Source organism: Bombus affinis, chromosome 16 (assembly GCF_024516045.1).
Source record: "Bombus affinis isolate iyBomAffi1 chromosome 16, iyBomAffi1.2, whole genome shotgun sequence".
NCBI lineage: Eukaryota > Metazoa > Arthropoda > Insecta > Hymenoptera > Apidae > Bombus > Bombus affinis.
The window spans coordinates 2600185-2622390 of record NC_066359.1 but is presented as its reverse complement, the minus strand read 5'-3'; the positions used below and the strand labels follow the sequence as shown (position 1 = coordinate 2622390).

At 32.2% G+C, this 22206-nt stretch overlaps 4 protein-coding genes and 1 long non-coding RNA gene across 15 annotated transcripts; 2 read left to right on the top strand and 3 right to left on the bottom strand.

Annotated features, from left to right (window-relative positions):
• Positions 1-145: 145 nt before the first annotated feature.
• Positions 146-7942, bottom strand: LOC126925396 (neuralized-like protein 4). Of its 2 annotated transcripts, none has more exons than XM_050740889.1 (17): positions 7682-7942; positions 6997-7212; positions 6466-6915; positions 6190-6390; positions 5898-6117; positions 5713-5809; positions 5454-5630; positions 5033-5341; positions 4769-4962; positions 4410-4699; positions 3859-4252; positions 3464-3785; positions 3184-3377; positions 2907-3112; positions 1498-2846; positions 1274-1426; positions 146-1212 (listed from the first exon to the last, which is right to left on the bottom strand). In XM_050740889.1, exons 1-17 carry the CDS (start codon positions 7862-7864, stop codon positions 1017-1019), a joined length of 5151 nt encoding a protein of 1716 aa, XP_050596846.1. In that variant the 5' UTR covers positions 7865-7942; the 3' UTR covers positions 146-1016. The 2 variants fall into 2 exon arrangements, with proteins under 2 accessions (XP_050596846.1, XP_050596847.1); XM_050740890.1 differs by having other exon boundaries at positions 6997-7231; positions 7682-7881.
• Positions 7943-7986: 44 nt separating this feature from the next.
• Positions 7987-11875, top strand: LOC126925404 (phosphatidylinositol N-acetylglucosaminyltransferase subunit A). Of its 7 annotated transcripts, none has more exons than XM_050740921.1 (7): positions 7987-8065; positions 9925-10081; positions 10173-10352; positions 10425-10659; positions 10745-11042; positions 11115-11475; positions 11544-11875. In XM_050740921.1, exons 2-7 carry the CDS (start codon positions 9926-9928, stop codon positions 11613-11615), a joined length of 1302 nt encoding a protein of 433 aa, XP_050596878.1. In that variant the 5' UTR covers positions 7987-8065; position 9925; the 3' UTR covers positions 11616-11875. The 7 variants fall into 7 exon arrangements, with proteins under 7 accessions (XP_050596878.1, XP_050596877.1, XP_050596874.1 ...); XM_050740920.1 differs by lacking the exon at positions 7987-8065 and adding an exon at positions 8167-8326; XM_050740917.1 differs by lacking the exon at positions 7987-8065 and adding an exon at positions 8345-8534.
• A 199-nt stretch (positions 11876-12074) lies between these two features.
• LOC126925397 (GRB10-interacting GYF protein 2-like) lies at positions 12075-20873 on the bottom strand. 4 transcript variants are annotated; one of them, XM_050740892.1, is made up of 16 exons: positions 20134-20873; positions 19753-19797; positions 19434-19665; positions 18823-18993; positions 18423-18624; positions 18126-18339; positions 17049-18036; positions 16601-16951; positions 16212-16523; positions 16040-16132; positions 15534-15961; positions 15237-15438; positions 14953-15159; positions 14368-14770; positions 14064-14293; positions 12075-13980 (listed from the first exon to the last, which is right to left on the bottom strand). In XM_050740892.1, the coding sequence occupies exons 2-16, from the start codon at positions 19782-19784 to the stop codon at positions 13855-13857; spliced, it is 4191 nt and encodes a 1396-aa protein (XP_050596849.1). In that variant the 5' UTR covers positions 19785-19797; positions 20134-20873; the 3' UTR covers positions 12075-13854. The 4 variants fall into 4 exon arrangements, with proteins under 4 accessions (XP_050596849.1, XP_050596850.1, XP_050596848.1 ...); XM_050740893.1 differs by having other exon boundaries at positions 20329-20873; XM_050740891.1 differs by having other exon boundaries at positions 20614-20873.
• A 145-nt stretch (positions 20874-21018) lies between these two features.
• On the bottom strand, positions 21019-22200 carry LOC126925417 (transcription initiation factor TFIID subunit 10-like). The gene is made up of 4 exons (XM_050740937.1): positions 22080-22200; positions 21698-21830; positions 21550-21614; positions 21019-21464 (listed from the first exon to the last, which is right to left on the bottom strand). The coding sequence occupies exons 2-4, from the start codon at positions 21812-21814 to the stop codon at positions 21263-21265; spliced, it is 384 nt and encodes a 127-aa protein (XP_050596894.1). The 5' UTR covers positions 21815-21830; positions 22080-22200; the 3' UTR covers positions 21019-21262.
• Positions 21784-22177, top strand: LOC126925423 (uncharacterized). The gene is made up of 2 exons (XR_007713927.1): positions 21784-21928; positions 22008-22177. It is a non-coding gene; the product is annotated as an uncharacterized LOC126925423 (long non-coding RNA).
• Positions 22201-22206: the final 6 nt, after the last annotated feature.

Here is a 22206-nt window from a genome sequence, read left to right as displayed (position 1 = left end):
TTGAAGCTTAAAAAATTCGTAATAATTTTACTTTTTTCTCAATTAGAAAGTAATTATAAAGTAAGTAAGCAATTAATATTAGGAGAAAAGAATAAAATAATGGTAACAAATTGAATGAACTGCTTGTGAAAGATAGACACATTCGTCGTTTTCTTGCCACTTATATTATTTGTATGCATTTATAAATAGTGCACATGATATCCACAAAGAAAAATTACAATTCTAAACAGCGTATTTGAAAATATAGTTATTATATTTCCCGAATATTTTCAATTTCGTGGGAATTTAATTTTTGAATTTTCTATGGTAGCCTCGTAATATGATTTACAATGGTATCGCTTTATTTCTACATTATACAGATAACATATTTCTTGATCGATGCTGCAAAAAAGCGTGCTTTAAAAAAAAGGAGAGAGAGAGAGAGAGAGAGAAATTTTTACCTGTATGTTATTAACATTTAAAGATTTGGTATTTGTTAGGCGTAAAGCTTGAGGGTTAAAGTGCTTCTTTAATGTAGCGACAAACCTTTAGAATTTACTCGACATAATCCTTATCGCTGTGAACCTAGGCCAGTAGCTACATTAAACGTGTAACATAATACATATGTACTATGTATTCGATATACAAGCTACTGTATACTTTGCTAAACTGATTATTACAAATTTGTTCGTTCCATAGTCGATAAATTACATCATGAATTTTTCTTTAATACTGCATACTGAATTAAGAGCAAAGTAAGTAAGAATTAAGAGAAAGCCTTAACAGATGTTTACGAAATGATTGCTATCGTTTTTACTGACAAGTACTTAACATAACATTCAACGTAAATATACACGGCAAAGATTCGACGGAATAATTGAAGATAAAAAATTGGTTTTAAAAACTTATCTTACGGTAATTATATTACGTTATGCATATAATCTTTATGTACAATTGTCAACCTTAAACGAAAGTGTATCTCTCGTAACCGTCGCGTCGCTGGATCACTCTCTTCTATTACTTTCGTGTTATATAAATTAAAATTCATCGAGGTGAATTAAGAGAGCCATAATAACCGTAGCCCCCGCTTCTTTGGTAGCCCATTTGACAGATTCGAACTGCGGGTCATCACTATCTTTACCACCAGAATTAATTGTATATGAACCAGGCCTTACTAGTAGTTGAAATGCCGTTGAAGCATTTAACTTTTTATTTGATTGAGTATCAATATATCTATGAAATATGACAAATTGATAATTCATAATTAATCACTACTACATGTGAAAGTACTTACGGATATCTCTTGGTAAATTCCTCAGATGCTGCGTACTTTATACTAGGAGAAAAGACTACCTGAGGGTTTTGATCTTCGGTCTTTATATTCATTGTTAAATTACTCATATCCAATTGCTCTTTTGTCATAAGTTCTCCTGTGTCGAGAATTAGTCTAAAACAACACATAAAACTGGAATTATGCAAAAAGGTCTTTTTTGTTAAATTTTAAATATGTTTGTTTACCTAATTGCATCCAGACGTATACCATAGAAAGCAACATGCCATTTATCGGTTGTATTCTGTGGAATTTGATTGGCGTTAATACTTTGTTTCAACGGAAACCTAGTCCATCCAACCGGTACAGCAAACTCTGCCGGTGGTTCACCCTTTTTGCAAACTGCACTATCCCCTTCTACTTTATAACAGTTGTTACAATAACAAAGTACATCTTCCAAGGAAAAGAATTCATCCGGTAAAACCAGTGATTTCTTTAATCTCATACACGCCTTTAGATATTCACACTTTTTCATGGGTATATTGTTTGTTCCAAGAGGTATGGACGGTAGCGATGGATGCAGCAATGGTGCATTATGAATGGAGACTGTATTTTGTCCTAAAATCGTATTTCCACCAACGGAATTATCAACAGATACTGTATTATTCCAGGATATATTTGAACGCACTTCGTTGAAACTAGAAGAAACAGTGTTCGAAATATCAGATATTGCGTTACTCAATGTATTTTGAGACGAAAATGTCTGAGATGAGCTTAACATATTAACAGATGCATTATTTTGATGCAAGGAGCTTATATTATTTCCTTGACTATTAGATACTATGCTTTCGTTTATCGCATTATTAGCGTTAGTATTTAAGTTAGTTATGTTATTGGTGCTGTTTGCGGTGCCATTTTTAATATTAATATTAGTTGCATTATTTATCTCTACATTTGTACATTCGTTTCTAATAGTCAAATTTTCTGACTGACTATTCAATATCGCGCTATTATTTAACTGATTTGAATTATCGTAAATCTTGTTCTTAATACTTCGTGTTGTGTCGTGATTTATATCCGAATTCGAATCCAAATTATTACCGTCTGAGATACTGGGCATAGCTTTGTTCTCAACATTATTTGTTAAATGCACATTATCGTTGTTACACGTTTCATATTCCACAATATCATCGTCTTTAGTATTCGAACTGCACTGACTCGGCACACTTGGTGAGGTAGAGGAAGATAAATCTGAAGAAGCAGCTGCGATGACGTTTTCTTTTTCGTGACACTCTAAGTCTGCTTTCTCTCGCGAATTTTCCGCATCTTCTAGCTTCGTTCTCATAGATTCCACGGATGTTATACTATTATCGGTAGTAGATGAGAACGGCTCTACATTATTTGCAACAATGGAAACTTGTTCGCATTGACCATACAGATCAAATACAGCATAAATGTAAGGTGGTAAGTCTGTTGCAGCCACGCCTTGATCTACACCATTGATAATTAAGTGTAATCTATTGTCGTCATCGATAAATAAACCTACTACAGAATTACAGTGAAGACTTTCCAAAGCAGCTCCATACTTTGTCTTTATCTAAGAATAAAGTTTGTTAATATATGTTTCATGTCTTATATATATTTGTTTAATACTTACCCTAATACCATTATGTGATATCCAGTCGCTACAAATAATCCAAGAGTGTTTTTTGAAGCCAAGAGCAGTTAAGGGAAAGTTAGCCTTTTCAGGTGAAATGCAAGTTACTCCACAATAAATATTAGAAACCCATCGTTTGTTTAACTTCTCTATTTTCACTAAAAATGGCTTTCCTTTTAGTAAAGGACGACTAGACATTACCACTCCTTAGAAACAACATATGATGTAAGAAATGTTAAAGTCAATAAGTGTGTGTAGATATGAGAATAAATAATACCTTGATTATAACTTGCAACTCTTCGTGCAGAAGTCTTACTTTCGAGTTGTATGTTTCTGCCATGATTTTCATGGAATTCATAACTCCAATCGTTTTCTCCTATAAAGTGAGCAGCAGATTGCGTTGGTGTGAGTGTTGCATCATTTACTAATTTTCCTTCAGATACATCTACAGATGTGTCCATTCCAGCATCACTATATATGAAATAACAATATTGTATGTTTTCAAGTATCAAAAAAAGATGAGCACGCATACTCTGAATATATAATTAAAGACATACTTTCGCAAAACTGGTGGCATTGGATCTAGCAATAATTCCAAAGAATCTTGCAATCTCAAACTAGCATTTGGAGATACTGCATTATTTTGCTGTTTACTACTCGTTATATTTATAGTTACTGTACTACCAAAAAGATCGATCACAGCGTACACCATTTCCGGTATACTCGATGCCGCTATACCCATATCCTCTCCATTTATATAAAATTTTAAATTACCCTCGTGTGTACGTTTCAGTCCAATTTTATCACCAACACGTAACCATTCCAAACTTGGACAATAATTCATACATAAAACATATCCATTGTGTCTTACTTCATTACCTATATATATATAAGATTCTAAATTATAGTAAATTATACAATATGTATAGTATTCATTTTATTCTAATATTACCTGTTAAGTACCAAGCATCTGTTGAAATGGATCCCATGCCAGGTACAAGATTCATAGATGTTAACCAGTTTCCACTTTCATTTTTCACAACACCTATCCTTAAACAACCACTCCATTCACGAGCTACTTCTTGTATGGCAATTTCAAAAAGTTCATTATTTTCTAACGGTGTTTCGCTTAATAATATAGCATTATTATATTCTCTACACCTAGTTGCTACCGTTCTATCATTATTTAATTGGACATTTAAACCAACAGATTCATGAAATTTATGCATTATCTCTGTCTGAGCTTGAAGCTGAATTACTGATGTAGGTTGCTGACTAGTACTGTTTTCTGATGGCAAATACTGTTGTGTTGTTGGATCTCTGCGTTCCGGTTGTACAATTGTAACCTGATGAATTGATATTAATAAATAAATAAATAAATTAATGAATAAATAATAAATAAATAAATAAATAAATATATATATATATGTAATACGAATAGCATATCATACTTTTTATTATTTTATCATTGAGATTAGATAAGAGTCTTTAACTTTGATATACCTGAACACATTGTCCATACAATTCAATCACAGGATAGACATGTGGTGGTACACCTGTACAAGCTGGTCCCTGATCTACTCCATCTAAATAATAATGCAAACTACTATCTGAAGATCGCATCATGCCAATGCGATTTCCCTCAATTAGTTTGTCTAAATCACAAGCGTAATTATTCCTTAAGATAACACCATCTCGCATAACGTTAGATCCAGACAACATCCAAGTATCATGATCGATATCCGTCATTGTAGATGGAAATTCCAACTCATCGGGTCTTATAAGAGTTACACCTAAAAAAATATTTCCTTACTAATATCCTACTAAGCAAAAGAATGTAAATTATATTTTTAAATATATACCTGCTTCAATTGCTCCTGTCCATCTATCAACCATTTTATCGATTGTCACTTCAAACATTTCACCATCGCGCAGCGCACGATTTGCAATCACAATGGCTTCATTGAATTCCCCTAAAGCTCTAGGCCTCAATGCAGTCAATCCATTATTTATTATCTTTGCATTCTTACTGTGTATATGATGAAACCTCAAGTCACTATTTGGAAAAAATAATTAATAATAAATATCTTCAATCGCATGTTCAAAAGTGAACAAAATTTACGAACCTATACAAGGTTGTATTGCTGAAGCTTGAATTGTTTGTAGTAGGGCTATAGAAGTCTGTATTGTCAACTATAGTTGCCTGTGCTGCTTGCCCATAAAGATCTATGACACCATAAACTTTCTCAGGCACATTCATCGCTGCAGCCCCTTGATCAGCACCATTTACATAAAAATGCAATGTTGCATTGTCCTTTCTCATTACACCTACACGATCTCCCACTTGTAGTCGATCAAGATTCTGACCATATTGGTCTATTATCATAGTACCATTGTGCATCACCCCATTTTCTGTCATCATCCATGTACCGGATCTGCAAGGGATATGACCACCTTCGAGCAATAATACGGGCGATAAACTTAACATAAATTTAGGAAAAAGCATATATGTATATTAATATTAATTGGAAATATTAATTTACATACCTAACGTTTGTCATAGTGAAAGGAAACTCTAGTTCAGTTGGGGAATGAGTAGTAACTCCTATTTCGATAGAACCTGCCCATTTTGTTACAATTTTGTCCAACCTTACTTCGAATAATTCATTTGGTTTCAATGGTCTTGAAGTCAATACAACACCGTTGTTAAAATCATCCATTACGCTAAAAAAGAATGGCATATAGATTTATTACACACATAATCTAATAAAATTTCATGTACATTGTTAAATAAGTTTTTATTTACTTAGGCCTATGCGCAGTGCGTCCGTTATTAATCACTTCGACATGTGTACCACAGCAAGAATGAAACATAAGTCTGTCTGGTGGCTCTTCTTCGGTTTCTAAATAACAGAAGTATCCGAAAAATTTATCGCGATGTTGTACCATATATCAATAATATAAGAAAAATGATTAATACTAAACTCTTACCATTTAAACCTTGCAATTGTAACGTGTTTCGCCTAGTAATTAAGTTTTGTTCCTCCCTTTCATCACGATCGACAATTGTTACTTTTACCGTCATACCGTACAAATCTATAACACCCCATACACCTACAGGTACTTTAGCAGCAATACCTTGATCTAATCCATTTATTAGATAATGAAGATTTCCATTGCTTCGTCTTATCATGCCTACTCTATCACCTTCCTAAATAAGTATTTTATTGAATCACATATGATACAAAACATTCTTAGTAACACTCCACTTTGATTTAATTACCCTTAATTCATCTAAATTAAATTCCCCATATTCACGACATGTGCCCTTTCCGTTTACCAAAATTCCACACCCAGACATCATCGTTGTTCCCGACCGCATATTAGTCATTGTTGCTGGAAATTCTAGTGCTGTTGGACTATGCATTGTAACTCCAACTTCTATACTACCTGACCACTTGTGTACAAGCCTATCAATTCGTACCTATAGTAATATATAATTTACATTAATGTCTCATGCATTAGAAATCATTTCTTACTTTAGATTTTCCTTATTTACCTCAAATAATTCATTGTCCCTTAATGGCCTATGAGTCATTACTACTCCATTATTAAATTCGTCTAAGGGTCTTCGCCTTTCTGCAGTTCTGGCATTGTTAGATAATTTTACCAGCGAGCCAACTCTCTCATGAAATCTTAATCTATCCTCCCTAATAGCTGCAGGACTTGGATTCTTAGGTAAATTAACATTAACATTAACATTTAAATTAACATTCAAATTGGCGACTAGATTAGTTGTTGAGGAATTAGATGCTTCTCCAAGGGCGAAGTCGTTATTAATTTCAACTTCATCTTTTGGCTCGTTACATAAAGTAGAGACAACTTGTGGGTGAGTTATAGTCACCTGCACACAATCGCCATACATGTCTACGACTGCAAAAATGCGTTCTGGAATATTGGATACAGCTACTCCTTGAGAGACACCATTGATATAAAATATCAATTCATGCTATAATTAAAAGAAAACAAGAAGTGAATAAAACTATTTATTAAAACAAGCATTAGAACATTAATATACAAAATAACTTACATTAGATGTTCTCATTACTCCTAAAGTACTTCCTTCTTGTAATTCGTTTAGACACATTCCATACATTTCTACCGTTCTTACTCCATCATGCATTATGCCAGAATCAACCATAATCCAAGTTCCTTGACGAAGATTAGTAGCACAGGCTGTTAATTCTATTATTTCTGGATCACATTCTGTTACTCCTATTTCTATACTGCCGCTCCATGATGTCATCTGCATAACAGAACTTGAACTTAAAAAGAAAATAACTCAATATAAAATGACTAGTAATTTCCATAGAAATGTAAACTTTTTCACTAATACATTTGATATATATTATATGTGTAATTGTATTTTTACAAAGACAATAATTTTAAACTATATTACAATACATGATAATTTAGAGTATATTACAGTACATAAACCAATATTAACCCTAAATTTGATAATCCGACACGAAACCTACATTACATTGTTAAAAATAAGAGTCAAAAGCAATAAACAAAGTACGAGCATTTACAATTTGATTTGTTACTGATGAATTCTATGACAGTTTTTAACAGGAACACGGAATACGCATAACTCCTAAATATAAATGAATGGTAAATTGAAAATTTCAATTATCAACATTGTAAACAACGTTTTGACAGATTCGAAGGATTCACTACTAAACTAGACAAGTTCAAAGTTTGCGATTCGGTACCTTTTTATCAATGCGGACTTCAAAAAGCTCATCGTCCTTAAGTGGTTCCGCGCTGAGAACCAATCCATGATTATATTCTGAAAAATCCCTTATGGCCGTGCAATTGTTGTTTGTTAAAGTTACACGATGACCGCATCGTTGATGAAACATGTCGACCATTTGTTGTGCACCGACCACCGACATATAACCAAACCATGCATTGCCTTCTTCTTTCCACTATCTCTCTATCTTCTTTTAACTAATGTTTTCCTATCTGCACTATCTTACGCGCAATCACGAACGATGTAACAATTGCAACTATATCTACAAGATAGGCACGGTCATATTTGGTCATATGCATAAATTACGATAGCCTTTTCTTTACCAGTTTATTATTGGATAGTGGTAATCTAACTTTTATTCTATGTTTCAATAACAAAGTAGTAATACTTAATAGAAATGAAAAGAAATTTATAATTAGATTACGAATTTTTGTGTTTTATGTGTTTCTATGTGTATGACTTGTAAGATATTTGCATATTATATGTAATGTGTGCATATAGCATACAATATGCATGCAATATGCACACATTGCGTATAAGTGCAAATAATCATTATATATTACTATTATTTATTTATTTGTGAATAGAAGTGTTGAAACTGAAGGTATAAATCCAATATATGCATACAATTATATATACATACATATTACGTATCACGTATATATAAAGCAAAAAATAAATAAAAATAGAAGACAAAACGAAAAGTAAAAAAAGAAGCAGTAATAGCTACATAATACATGCAACATAAAATTAAATATAAATGCAATTACAAAAATGCTACAATTAAAACATAATCTAAAAACATCTAAACAGTGCGTAAGTCTTAATATAAAGATTTCTTGAGATAATAAATAGTGCTACAGAAAAAATCAATCTTATCCGTAAATGTATTGGCTAATATTTGATTAATTGAATTATTTAAACCATATTTAATTTTTATAATAACATAATGAAATACGTAATTTTTTCTAGAAACTTTACTACTATATTATTTTTATAGTATATATTATCGTTAAACTACGGATTTTTATGCAAATTCATATTTTTGAAATTATAATTAAAAAACAGAACTTCGATAGAAAAGTGTTGTACCTACTAAATATCACTACTATAGAAAGCATTATATATGGATATTTTACATATTTTCTTATGCTATGTGCGTTTTGTGTGACTTCGCATTTTTTAATTTTCTGTAAATGCATAACAATTCGCAGTTTAATTCTAATATTTGGTAGATGAAATAAATTCCTGTTTAAATTTTTATTTCTTTAATTCATAAAAATATAAAGATGCATAAAAATCCGTAGTCTATGATATACAGTGATGTATGATTGTATACATCTTGGAATAATATCATTTTAGAAATTCAATTTACAATATACTAAAAATTTTGGGAATTTAACATGTTCAAAGAAAATAATAAAGAAAAATAATATTTTTTCTTGTTGGATTTTCTATATCTTGCGACATGCAATAGATTAAGAAAAAATTCAATTTTCTTGTCGACTTAATATCGATTTTCGAGATACAAAACCTCGAAATTCATTGATATTAGTGAAAAGTCGAACTACTTTTATTCAATCGAAATGTATTTATCTCCATTATTTGCTTTGTTCATAATGAGTTTGCAACGAATTTGTTTATGCTAAGAGTATTTGAAGAACATGAATACGTTGACCTTTGCAATTAAAATTAGAATAATAAAAGATATCAATTCATCTTTACAGATGTACCATAGGAAATTCAAAAGAATTTTATAACCTTATCTGACTCCTTACGTGTGTAAAACACTCGTTGAATTGAAATGTTTTATGCGGAAAGATAAAAACGATTATTTAGAAGTTAGTTTTACTTAGTATTTAACTATTTATTTTTAACTATTATTATTTTATTTATTTACTTATTTAACAAAGTTTTTAATATGATAAACTTGTCAATGAACATCTATTTGCACGTGAATCAATGTGCAGAGAGTTATCCAATACTTCAGATGTTCTCAATTATATTCAACGAATAGCACGTATTATTTCATTACATGAGACATGTTTCAATTTAATCATCAATATGAACATCATAAAACATAAGATATGGTTTGTGATTATTATACTATTTAAAATATCTTAGAAGAAATGTTATTATTTGATGTATAATATAAAGTAAATTTTATAAAAGAAAGTATTTAACATCTATTCTATTTTCCAGTATGGTGTCTGATTTTTTTTACCCTAACATGGGTGGTGTTGAGGAACATATCTTTAATTTATCTCAATGTTTAATGGAGCTTGGGCATAAAGTTGTAGTGCTTACTCATTCCTATGGTGATAGAATTGGAGTGCGTTATATGACAAATGGCCTAAAAGTAACGTACAGTATAAAGAATATTTGTAATTTGAAAGCATAAAGTCTATACAAAGAATGTTTATTAATGCTAAAAATATTTTATTTTTAAGGTATATTACATACCAGTAAAAGTATTCTACAATCAATGTGTTCTTCCAACAATGATTTGTTCTATCCCTCTCATTAGATATATCTTTCTAAGGGAAGAAATCCAAATAGTTCATGGCCATTCTGCATTCTCTGCTCTTGCTCATGAAGGGATGTTAATTGGCCGCTTGATGGGATTGAAAGTAAGTTGTTTGTTACTTAACGACAAAATATATGTTCATACAATACATTCTTCTTGTATGCTGGGATTTTAGACCATTTTCACAGATCATTCGCTTTTTGGTTTTGCGGATGCCTCTGCGATTTTAACAAATAAATTTTTAGAGATATCGTTAGCTGATTGCAATCATTGTATATGTGTATCACATACTGGGAAAGAGAATACAGTATTGAGGGCAAAGGTCTTAAAAGAGAAAGTTTCTGTTATCCCAAATGCAGTTGATACTACTTTATTTATGCCTGACATCAGTAAAAGAGATGATAATTTTAGTAAGTTCTTTTCTTATTTTCATATTTATATTATGCCATAAAATTGATACATAATACTACTAACGTTACCTATTATTAATTATAGTTACAATAGTCATAGTATCGCGACTAGTATATCGCAAAGGTGTCGATTTATTAGCTCGTATTATACCCGATCTTTGTAGTCGATACAAGAATGTGCAATTTCTAATTGCTGGAGACGGTCCTAAAAGATGGCTCATAGAAGAAGTACGAGAAAGAAACTTGTTACAACATAGGGTAACGTTGCTTGGAAGCTTGGAGCATTCTCAAATTAGACATGTATTGAATAAGGGTCATATATTCCTAAATACAAGTCTGACAGAAGCATATTGCATGGCAATTGTTGAAGCTGCATCATGCGGGTAAAACATTATCTTTCAATAACATTAAGACAGTTGTTACTGCTTATATTGATATGTTTCCATTTATTATAGTTTACAAGTTGTTTCAACAAAAGTCGGTGGTATACCTGAAGTACTGCCACCTGATTTAATTTATTTAGTAGAACCCACAGTACCTGCTCTTATTAGTGGACTAGAATCTGCTATAACAGATTATAAAGAAGGAAATACTAGATGTCCATTTGAAATGCATAGAAGGATAAGTTTATTTTATAACTGGTTTAATATTACTAAAAGGACCGAAATAGTTTACAATTTAGTAAAACAAGAAAATAAAAAGAATTTAGGTCAACAATTAGCGAGTTATGTTCAAAGTGGAGTATTAGCCTATTTACTTGTTGTATCATTGTGCTACATCATTTTACAAATTTTAGAAATCCTTGTACCGCAAAAGGTAAGCTAAAAGTTTGTAACAATTAACAATAATAACATAATAACAATAACGAATGTAATAATTTCTAGTACATTGATATTGCAAAAGATTATGCTGAAATTAACGTCATACAGCCTCGAGGAGACGAAAAAGAGGATTAATATTTTATTTCCAAGATGTACTATAAGTTGATATAAGCATTTTGATAGTATGTGTTTTATATATCAAATACATTCCTATCCAGTACGATTTAAATATACCTTTTCGTGCATGAGGTTCAACTATTCATAAAAATACTTCCTAACATTCTTTTGAGATAACATATTTTCATGTTGTATAAATATATATGTACAAAAACAGAAATACAGTGTCCAAAGTACAAATACAGTTGTTAAACAAAAATTAAACTAATGTAAAATTATTTTATTATTTTCTTGTCAAACGTTATTTTAATTATTATATGTTTTTACGTACATAACTTTTTATGAATGATTGATGAATTCGCATAATATTATAATTTATAATCATACACACGCACATATACAGTGATTATTTACATATGAAAAATATATTGCACCAATTACTCCCTTTTTTACATCAGCTAAAATAATAGGGTCAAATTGAAAATATAATAATATTTATTTTATTATACGCTGTACGTTAGATACAATAATAATATTAATACAATATCTCAATTATCTGCTTTTTTCTATTTAATTATCCTTGTATTACTGTACATTTATCTATTTATACATAAATCTTTCATGTAAGGATCTATGATCTTCTAAAAATACTCTTCTCATATTGAAAGAAGACCAATGAGCCTTAATTAACAACCATTATAATATTAAGAGCGGTCAGATCTGTCGCAACATTTTCTGCTTACTTACAGAGTATTCGTACCACTTTATGCAAGGATTAGTTCAATTAAGAAAAACGAAAAAGAAGAAATCAATATTTTTTATACAGGTGCTAAAAGTTTTCTCCTTTAACTTCCTGTTAGAGGTGGGACAGTTCACATGTATACTTATAATTATAATTAAAACTTTACAAAAGATACTGGTTTCAATTATTTCATTAATTAAAATCATCTTACATAAAATTCCTTGTTAAATATTTATCGTCAGATTGACCTCAATATTAATAAGAAGGCTATGCCGACGAGAGTGAGATCCACACGTAGGCACACGCAGTAATCAATCTGAAATTTCCTTATGTGCTATGTAAATTTTTCAAAATCGACAGTACACATTCCTAACATTACATGAGCTTACTTTCATATTTTTTCTGGTGCAAAACAGGAGAATGGAAGATAGTTTATTTTCTTTATAAATCGTACAACATGCAAGTACTATTTTTATTCTTTGAAATATACCATTGTATTCAAAGTGTTAAGAAAGTACAAGAGCTTCTTTTTCTTTCCAATATTACTGCTTTGAAACATACAATTTTCTTTTTGATAAGTTCTTTCGTTCATGGTTGCTTTATATAAACAAAAGTTCGGAATAAGGAGTGATTGGCTCTACGTATAATGTACAATTCATTGTTCGAATTGTTGCTAGTATTCAATCGTTCAGTCAAAATATTATTAGTTCTTTATTCTTAAAAACGGTCATAAATTGATTAAAAAAAAGTTCTTTAATGTGTTAAATACAAGATTCTCTTAAAACGTAATAAGCAAAACGTAATCCAAGGCGAAGTCGTATCGTTATCATGATGTTACGATAAAAAAAGAAATCCATAGGATTTATATTATCATACTTGGTGCATTCGTTAATATTAATGTACTCCATCAATATCGTGCTTGATCGATGTTCTTTTGATTACGATCACATATTAACAATTTATTTTTGCTTGCTGAACACCTTCATGAGCACATATTGCTTTCGACTGCGATGTTTCCGCGTGTACGAGTTATCGATCGGCATAATTTCTTTACTTACGGCGATGAAAGTGAAATATTACAAAATGTGTTAATGCAATATATGTATGTAGTATGTATACATACATATATATATAATATATATATTCATTCATTTATTTATATTTATATGTATACCATGTAAATAAGAGATGAGTTTGTCTTGTTTTAAGAAGTATCTTTCTTTGAGTAATATGTACAATTGGGTTTTCTTTCGGAGTGTCTTTCAGTTCCGTTTAAAAAGGAAATAATGCCACGCTATAACGGTATCTAAGGCTCCCATTAATGTACGAGTAAAGGATACGAGAGATAAGATCCTTACACGCATAATCATAGAAAAATCTTATATACTTTTAACGAAGTACTCGTAACGGGTTCCTTAGAACTTATTTGGCATCTACAATAAATAAATAACAAACCATTTGTTGGGCCAAGCGTTGCACAATTTCCATAATACAGTTAAAGTTGTCAGAATTAATTCAAACACCTTCTCCATAATCGCGATCACCTACATTGATTCGATCAGGAGCTGCGGTTACGCTAAAGCCAAGAATTCTATTATCAACTTTGTACATTTTTCCCTTCTTTGGCTTCTTTGACTTTCCCTGAAAGATTATATTAAGCACTTAGGCGCTTGTAAAACATATCACCGATCATTACCAGCTTTTATTACATCTACTCAAGATACCTTTACTTCCTGAAATTCCGTGGGTGCATTAGGATTAACAGCAGGCGCTGGTTTGCACAAGTCATCCGCTTGTGCTTGAGGTCGTTGGGCCGATCGCCATTTACTTCGTTTTTCTAAAAATTGCTTTGCGAATTCTGAACTTTGTTTATTATCGCCAAGATAATCTCGAACATATTCTTTTACTTCGTACGCAGACTCAATGTCTCGCAAAAATCCAACAAACGTAGGAACTGTGTACACGTAAAATTTGCTAATTAAGCCATTTATAAACAAAAATACGTACGTGAAAGAATCTCTAACTTACTGTCTACAGACACCTGTAAACCACTTAGGGCTTTGTTGCACCATTGCGTGAAATCATCTGTCTTGGCAGTGTTTTGTTCAAATAATTTCTTAACCAATTCCTCTTCTCGTTTATTCTTACTCTTATTTGTTTTATTACTTTGTTGCTGTTGTTGATTGGCAGTAAGAGCTTTTACTGTAGTAGTCTGTTTAACAGATTGCTTTACGGCCGTAGGTTTAATTGGCGTAGGATCGTCCCAAAAACCACTGGTACCACTATTATTCGACCAAACTTGATTATTATTAGAGCTACTTGAATTGGCCCAATTCAAACATTGAGAAGCAGCACCCCATATTCCAGCGTTTTTTAGTACGTTCATCGATTCTTTCTGTCCTGCCTTCTCTTGGCGTTCCCTTTCTTGCTGCTAAAATGTCAGCAATAACAATCAGCAAGATATGATTATCATTTAACCATTGTATTTCTTTTCTTAACTTTTATAGGAATGTAAAAAAGTTCATGAATTTAACAACAAAATCTCAAGACAAATGAAAAAATATATCAAAATTAATATACGATAGCTTAAGATATGGAAAAAGTAATAAGTACCTTTACCTTGGCGATCCTTTCTTGCTCTTCCTGTTGAATCTGTGCGAGACTCTTTACTGGTACAGATTTTGTAGAAGCTGTAGCCTTCTCTGCCCATTTAAATTGCAATCTTTTAGAAGAGTCCATTACTGATGCTTCTTGAGCTGTTTCTATGGCTTTCTGCTGTGCTAATTGTTGTTGCATCATTTGTTGAAATCGTTGCTCTTCCTGAACAAACATTTATAGTTATTAGTACATAGTTTCTACAGGAATGATAATACTTTCTTAAAAATTTCGAAGTATACCACTTTCTTTTCTCGTTCGAGTCTTTGAATCTCAGCAAGTGAAGCAGCAGGAGTAGCTGGAGCTGGTGCACGAGGCGCCTGTGCCCATGGCGCTTTACTTCGTTCTTGTAATCTACGGAGTGCATCCGCTTCCCGCCGTCTCTGTTCTGCTCGCCGAGCTTGTTCTTCAGCTTCGGCCTGCTTACGTGCCTCTGCCTCTTTTCTACGATAGGAAAAGTAGAGAAATAGGTTTTATTAACTCCTTTTTTTCAAATAATTAATATTTCACAAATATACATAATTATTTGCAAAATATACCGCATTCTTTCCTCTTCTTGCTTTTTTTGTTCTTCTTCCAACTTTTTTCTTTTTTCTTCTTCCTTCTTTTGCTTTTCTTCCTGCTTTCTAAGTTCCTCCTTTTTTTTCTTTTCTTCCTCTTGTTTTTTCCTTAAATTTTCTTCTTCCTGCTTTCGCTTCTCTTCTCGTTTTTTCTCTTCCTCTTTACGCTTTTTCTCTTCTTTTTTCTTTCTTTCTTCTTCTTGTTTACGCTTCTCTTCTTCTTTCCGTTTTTTTTCTTCTTCTTTTTTCTTTCTTTCTTCATCTTTTCGCTTTGCTTCTTCTGCCTGCTTAGCCTGTTCTTCCTTTTTTCTTTTCGCATTTTCTTCATCAGCTTGTCGTTGTAATTCCTCTTGTTTACGAAGTTCTTCTTTTTTCCTATCTTCCTGTAATCGAAGATTTTGTTCTTCCTATGACACAATAATAACTTTCAGTTTTTAATTGTATTCTAAGCGATAAAGTAATCTAAATTTTGAAACCATAATTACCAATATCTGCTGTTCAGTCTTTATTTCTTTAGTATGCAGATCCCATAATGATGTAGGTAACTGGCCTGGAGGTACTGCTGGTATCGGTCCAACCTGAACAGTATGTAATATATTGACTGTACTTATAAACCTATATCTTTCTGAATGGAAATTTATTCAAACTAACACATACTTGCGCTAACCAACTCTGTGCATTAAATTGTGGATTTATTTGTGGCGGGGGTTGTGGCCAAACAGTATCGAGATGAGGTGTTTGTGGATGGCCATTTGCATTAACATTGAGTTGACGTAACAAGGATTTTATGGGATTGTCCTCTTGCGTTGCGGCTGACGTTGAATTTATACTTGATTGTTGAAGTCCCGATATATTTTGCATACCACCCATCTGCTGTATAAGTTGTTGTATAGGATCGACCGTAGGTGGATGCGGTGTTGTACTTGAATGTGGATTTGACGTTAAATGAGTTTCTGGTTGCGTTTTAGCCTGAGGAACAAAAGATTATAGAAATTTAATATCACAATTTTTTACAAGTATACATTCTAGATGAGATAAATTGGTACCTGTTGCATTTGAGTGAAAAGTTGCATAACTGGATTCGTAGCTTGTGACGGAAGGTGAGGTACAAAGGGATTTGTAGAGATTGGCATCTCTGGAATCTCTGAATCATGAAAAACATATTGAAAAATCAATTGGTTTTGTTCTATAGGACTTAACGTTGCCCAATGCTCGGACTGAGAAAGTTTTGCTATAGCCGATGTTCGCATTTGTCTTAAAAGTAATTGTTGATTTTGTATCAATCGCATGTGTTGATACTGAAGTAGAAGAATTGGATCTTCTATACTAGATTTTGATAATGCAGTCATACCAGCTGGCACTGTGTTAGGAACAGATGGTATTACCTGATCCGTTAACTAAAAGAAACAAATGAAAAGAATCTTTTTCTATATGCATTTTCTTTAACACTAAAACATTTGATATATTCCAAAAGATTACAAAAAGATCTTATACCTTTAAGGGAGGAATGGGAGGTCCAGGTATAAATGGTATTCTGCCACACATCTTCATTAAGTCTCCTAAAGTGCTATATCGTTCGTCACAAGTTCTTCTTACCATTAATCCTGCTGTAAAGTAACCAGCTTTACACCATTCTGCCATTTCACTGGCTAAGAATGGACCTTGAACTTCACCCTGTGGATCACGGTAAAACCATTTCTCCTGTCCATTCGTGGATGAAACTGTAGAAGATTGGTTACCAATAGAAGGCGGTATACTAGCAGTCTTCTCTCTATGATTTTCTTCATCTGCCATCAATTTTGCAACTAACGCGTCCGCTTCTTCCTTCATTCTGTCTAAATCATCTTCCGACTTATGCCTTACGTTATCCGTTTCCGCGCTATGTAGGAGCTTTTGAGATTCCGTCTGCACCGGAACTTGTCTTTTCGCAGTAGTAGGAATCGGATCTAACTTTGTTTCCGTTTCAATGTCTTCTTTTTTCTTTTCTTTAGTGGGAGATTTATTAGTTCCTGAATCGGACGATGGCATTTTTTCAGTCTTCGTATGCTCCGTACTTGTTGCTACTGTATTTCTTTTCTGTGAAGTTTCAGATGATGTTGACGTCAAGCTTTTAGTAGCAGTATTATCCGTTAAAACTGTAATGGGCAGTTTCGTTGGAGAGCTGCTTCTCCTTTCTTTCTCGATGCATTCATTTTTATCATCGAGCGGATGTAAGGACTTTGGTCGTTCTTTACTAACTGAACTAATTCCGCTATTGGAATTGCGACCCGCTGTTTGTCCCTGAGTTGAGCTATAAGATAAAGGTTTGCTACTAGGTTTTTTAATATTAGTAGCGCTTCCTTCGGAAACACGCCGAGTCCTTGATTCTTGAGTACCACCTGCACTAATCACTCCATCTTCATCATCATCTGAATACATTCCACCGTGAAAAGCACCTGAAGCATCGAAACTTCCTCCACTTTCGCTAGGATTTTCAGTAGCCCTAGAATGAATTTCAATCATTAAACATGATTAAAATATATTTAGTTTCCTAGTAGATTATATTAGTGATAAAAACAGTTAGAAAGTCACCATTCGGGAAGATTGTCATGATTATTATCATGATGATTTGAATCCCAAGTGCGCGTTGTACGAGGGGGCGGATGATGACTTGAATCATGTGTAACTCTATGACTACCACGATGTTCCCATCTACTACCGCTACTTCGTCCTTCTTCTCCATCCCCTTCATTTCTTTCTAATCTATCTCTATCCATACTCCCACTTTCGCGCCAACTACTCCTACCTAAAATACAAATTGATTATTACATAAGCAATATTCTTTATTTAATTATACATGTGCAGAGCTGAAGATACACGTTTATATACCCCATTTCCGCCAACCGTCCTCGTCTTCTGTACCACCACGATGACGCCGCCAATTACTTTCCATAAGAGAACTACCACTAGCCCCACGACTTAATTCTTTTCTAGGACTAGTAGAACCATTCCATTCACCTGGATCTGAGACTCCGTTTCTTTCTGACCAACCACGTTCACTTTGCGACCTATCAAATGGGCGATTTCTTCCCTAGATATCAAAATACATTCACTGATCAATTAAAGAATAATTCTTCTTTTACTGAAAATAAAAAATTTTCAACCTTCTGGATATCATATTACTTAATGACAGAAACATATTTTGCCTGCAAGGTACTTAAAAACTAAGTTCGTTTTTTTCATTTAATACTTGCATTATCTTTTCTATAGAATGAAACAAACTACATACTTGAAATGGTTGACTGTCAATTCGAGATCCATCTCCTGAATCATCGAAACCAACGCCACGGGAATAATGAGAAGAATACAAGCTACCTCTTCCACTTCTTCCTCGTCCTCCACGATCTACACTTCCACCTCTTCCTCGACCGCCATTATTTATTCCTACGTTCCACATCCGCTAAAAAATTGTATGATAATCAAATGAATATATTTTTAATTTACCAAATAATTTAATATTTAATATTAATATCTAAGAAATGTATATACTATATATATGTCAATAAATGAGAGGTAACATTTTAATTTGTAATGGATACAAAATTGAAAGAAGATATAATATAGAATGATAATAAAGTAATGATTATGTAAAATACACAACAGGTAGGAGAGTGCTATGAAGAACTGGCACAAGGGCTCCAGTGTGTTATATTTTTAGATTCAAACTAACTTGAGGCAGTTCTCAATATAGAATGTATTAAGAATATATATAAATCGCTAAATACACAATATTAATTAGCATTCTAAATAACAATTAATGCATGCAAATATAAACATGCTTCAGATTTCAATATAAATATCAAATTTGTGAATACAAAAAAAGTATATATGGTTAATTACCGTTTCATCTTCTGTCATTTGTATAAGAGCCAAAGGAAGTTGAGTTTTCTCAACATATAATGATGAGAAATTTGTCAATGGTTCAGGAGGTTTACAATTACGGTCAAACAGGATTAACATTTCTTCTCGCCCGTATCTATGCTCAGCTAATTGATAACGTGGAGTAGTTAAACTTGCAGTACCTCCACCACCACCACTACTATTGCAAGTATCTCCAGACAAATTGCGCAACCTATATATTCATCATAACAAGTAAAATGTATAAGCAAAGAAATACACTGAATTAATAATTATATTATATATATAAAACATTACAAACCATTCTGGACCAAATTTCATAGAATCCGTCATGATGATCTATTTGCTGAAGACATAATATTTCATCATAGAATAGAGTTTTCGAAAGATTATCATCATGATAGGAATGGGAATAGGAATAGGAATAGGAATAGGAATAGGAAATTGATAGGAATTATATTTCTAAACTCACATGTAAATTAGTTAGAAAAATATAGTAGTAAAAATAATATGTATGATTAACAAATATTTAGCTTTTCTGTCTTAAGAAATGACACCAATAGAAAACACAATGATGTGGGAAAATATTATCTGTACCAAGCAAGTCTTATGACAATAATCACAGATATTCAAGATGAATCTAATTGGTATAATTATAGCAAATTGTATCGACGATCTTTACCTGTTGCTCGACGAAAATCGCGCAACCACGATGATCAATAATAATTACAAGGATTGAAATGTAATGTTATCATGAAAGGCATAGAATTGGGATATATAAAAAGTATGAAGTAAAAGTGAGCGAAGGTAGGAGAGGACGGCAGACGATGGCAAAGTATTCATAAAAGTTGTGATTCTTTTGAAAATCAACCAATACCTAACAATGATTATTTTAGAAAGAAACAACAATGTAGAAGAAGGTGTAAATATCCTATGAACATTCCAGTTCAGTGAAAATAGTACGCATTTATTTACGACATGTTCTTAAACAGACTGATTTCCGTGAGCCCAGGTGGCAACATTAACCAAACTTTTTCCGCTCATGAATGTCATAAAAGTCCATAAGTGGCCAATCTATTTCGACTAAATATCATACTGGCAATCCCGATTATTCGTAGAGCAACGAATAAGAAAAAGATCGTATGATGAACGCGAAAAATACCTCACTGATCTTCGAAATTACTGAGGGCAGCGATACAACACACCAATATGGCTGATAGTTTTTTTGGAATAAAGCGCATGCGGAATTGCTGGTATACCTGATGTATTGAAAAGTTACTAGCAACATATGCTATTTTTTTAGTCACTATCAGTTGAAAATATTTTTTTGATATGTATGTATCTTTATGATCTTAGAATTAATTTTCTAACTGGATCGGTACGTTAGAAGCAAAGGAATTTTTTGTATTCGTTAAGTTTCCTTCTTATTGTCGTTTATTTTTGTCAAATTAAATTTTAACGACCTCTTTTTGAGATTTAAATTTTCAAAATTCAATGTCATCAAATACTGAAGTGTTATAAATATTTATGTTATAATATATGTATACAATTAAAAAAGATATTGAAATTAATTTTTCGGATGGAGTATAATATATTTAAATTCCCTAATCATTTTAAAACTATCATGTATGACCCTCAGGCTACATTATCTTTACAGTTTTATGTCTTTTGTTGCAGCACGTCGCTTAATTTTTTTAAAAATTGTACAATGATATACTACATATTAAAAATTCATTCTATATATGTGAAAGAATATTAAATAAATAAAGATTTTTCATGAATAAAAATAGATAAAGTAGAACGCTACTGAATCAAACAAAATAATGTGGTTTTTTAACTATAATGCCATATTCTGCAACTGCCGGGGTCAGATCTTCCATGGTAAGAGTATAACGTCGATCTTTTCCTTTCGTTTTTGTATTCTGATTGGCTCCACGTGTTTTGCAATGTTGCAGTGCATCATTTGCTATTTCAGATATAAATTTTTGTGCAGCTAGTGAAACCAATCTCACTCTAAAATCGTTATACACATATTTATGAAACAGTAATCATTAAAGTTTCATTTATATATTAATCAAGCTTTTTGCAAATTGCTTACATTCTGGGATCTGTCGTATTAAAACCAGCAGTATGTAAATAATGTTCACTGATGGCGTCTGGTACCTGTTAAAAGAATCATTTGATATTACCGATTATACTATTAATAATAATGAACAAACTACAATTATGATGTTTCATTTGCTTACCGTTGGCGTATAATCTTCGAGTTGTAGTAAAAAATCCGAAAGGGGTTGTCCAGCAGTTTTTGTTTCTTCATTTGTTGTGTACATAGGTGGTGTATCTCTTCCAAAATCTTCTGCCATTTTGATTTATCTTTTCCTATACGATATCAAAACATTACATAGAAAAAATTTGACTTAGAATAAAATTCATAAACAAATAATTTTTCAAATTACAAAATTTAAATGACTAATAAGGTAACCTTAAATTGTAACCTCAATACTCGACAATAAAGGTATCAAAATTTCTTTCAGTAAATATTTCAAGTTCTTTCAGATAAAAATCTTCTGCTTGACTCTTCTGTGTATTAATGGAAAAAGATATTCTTGAAATAACGGCAGAACATACCTAAAATATCAGCGTCTCGTCCGTGAATATATATTAAAGGAATTTACATGCATATAAACAAAGAAGCGTACTTGAGAATTCTCTAAACCGGAAGAAAACCTAGGGCCTAGGGAATAACTGTTAAGAG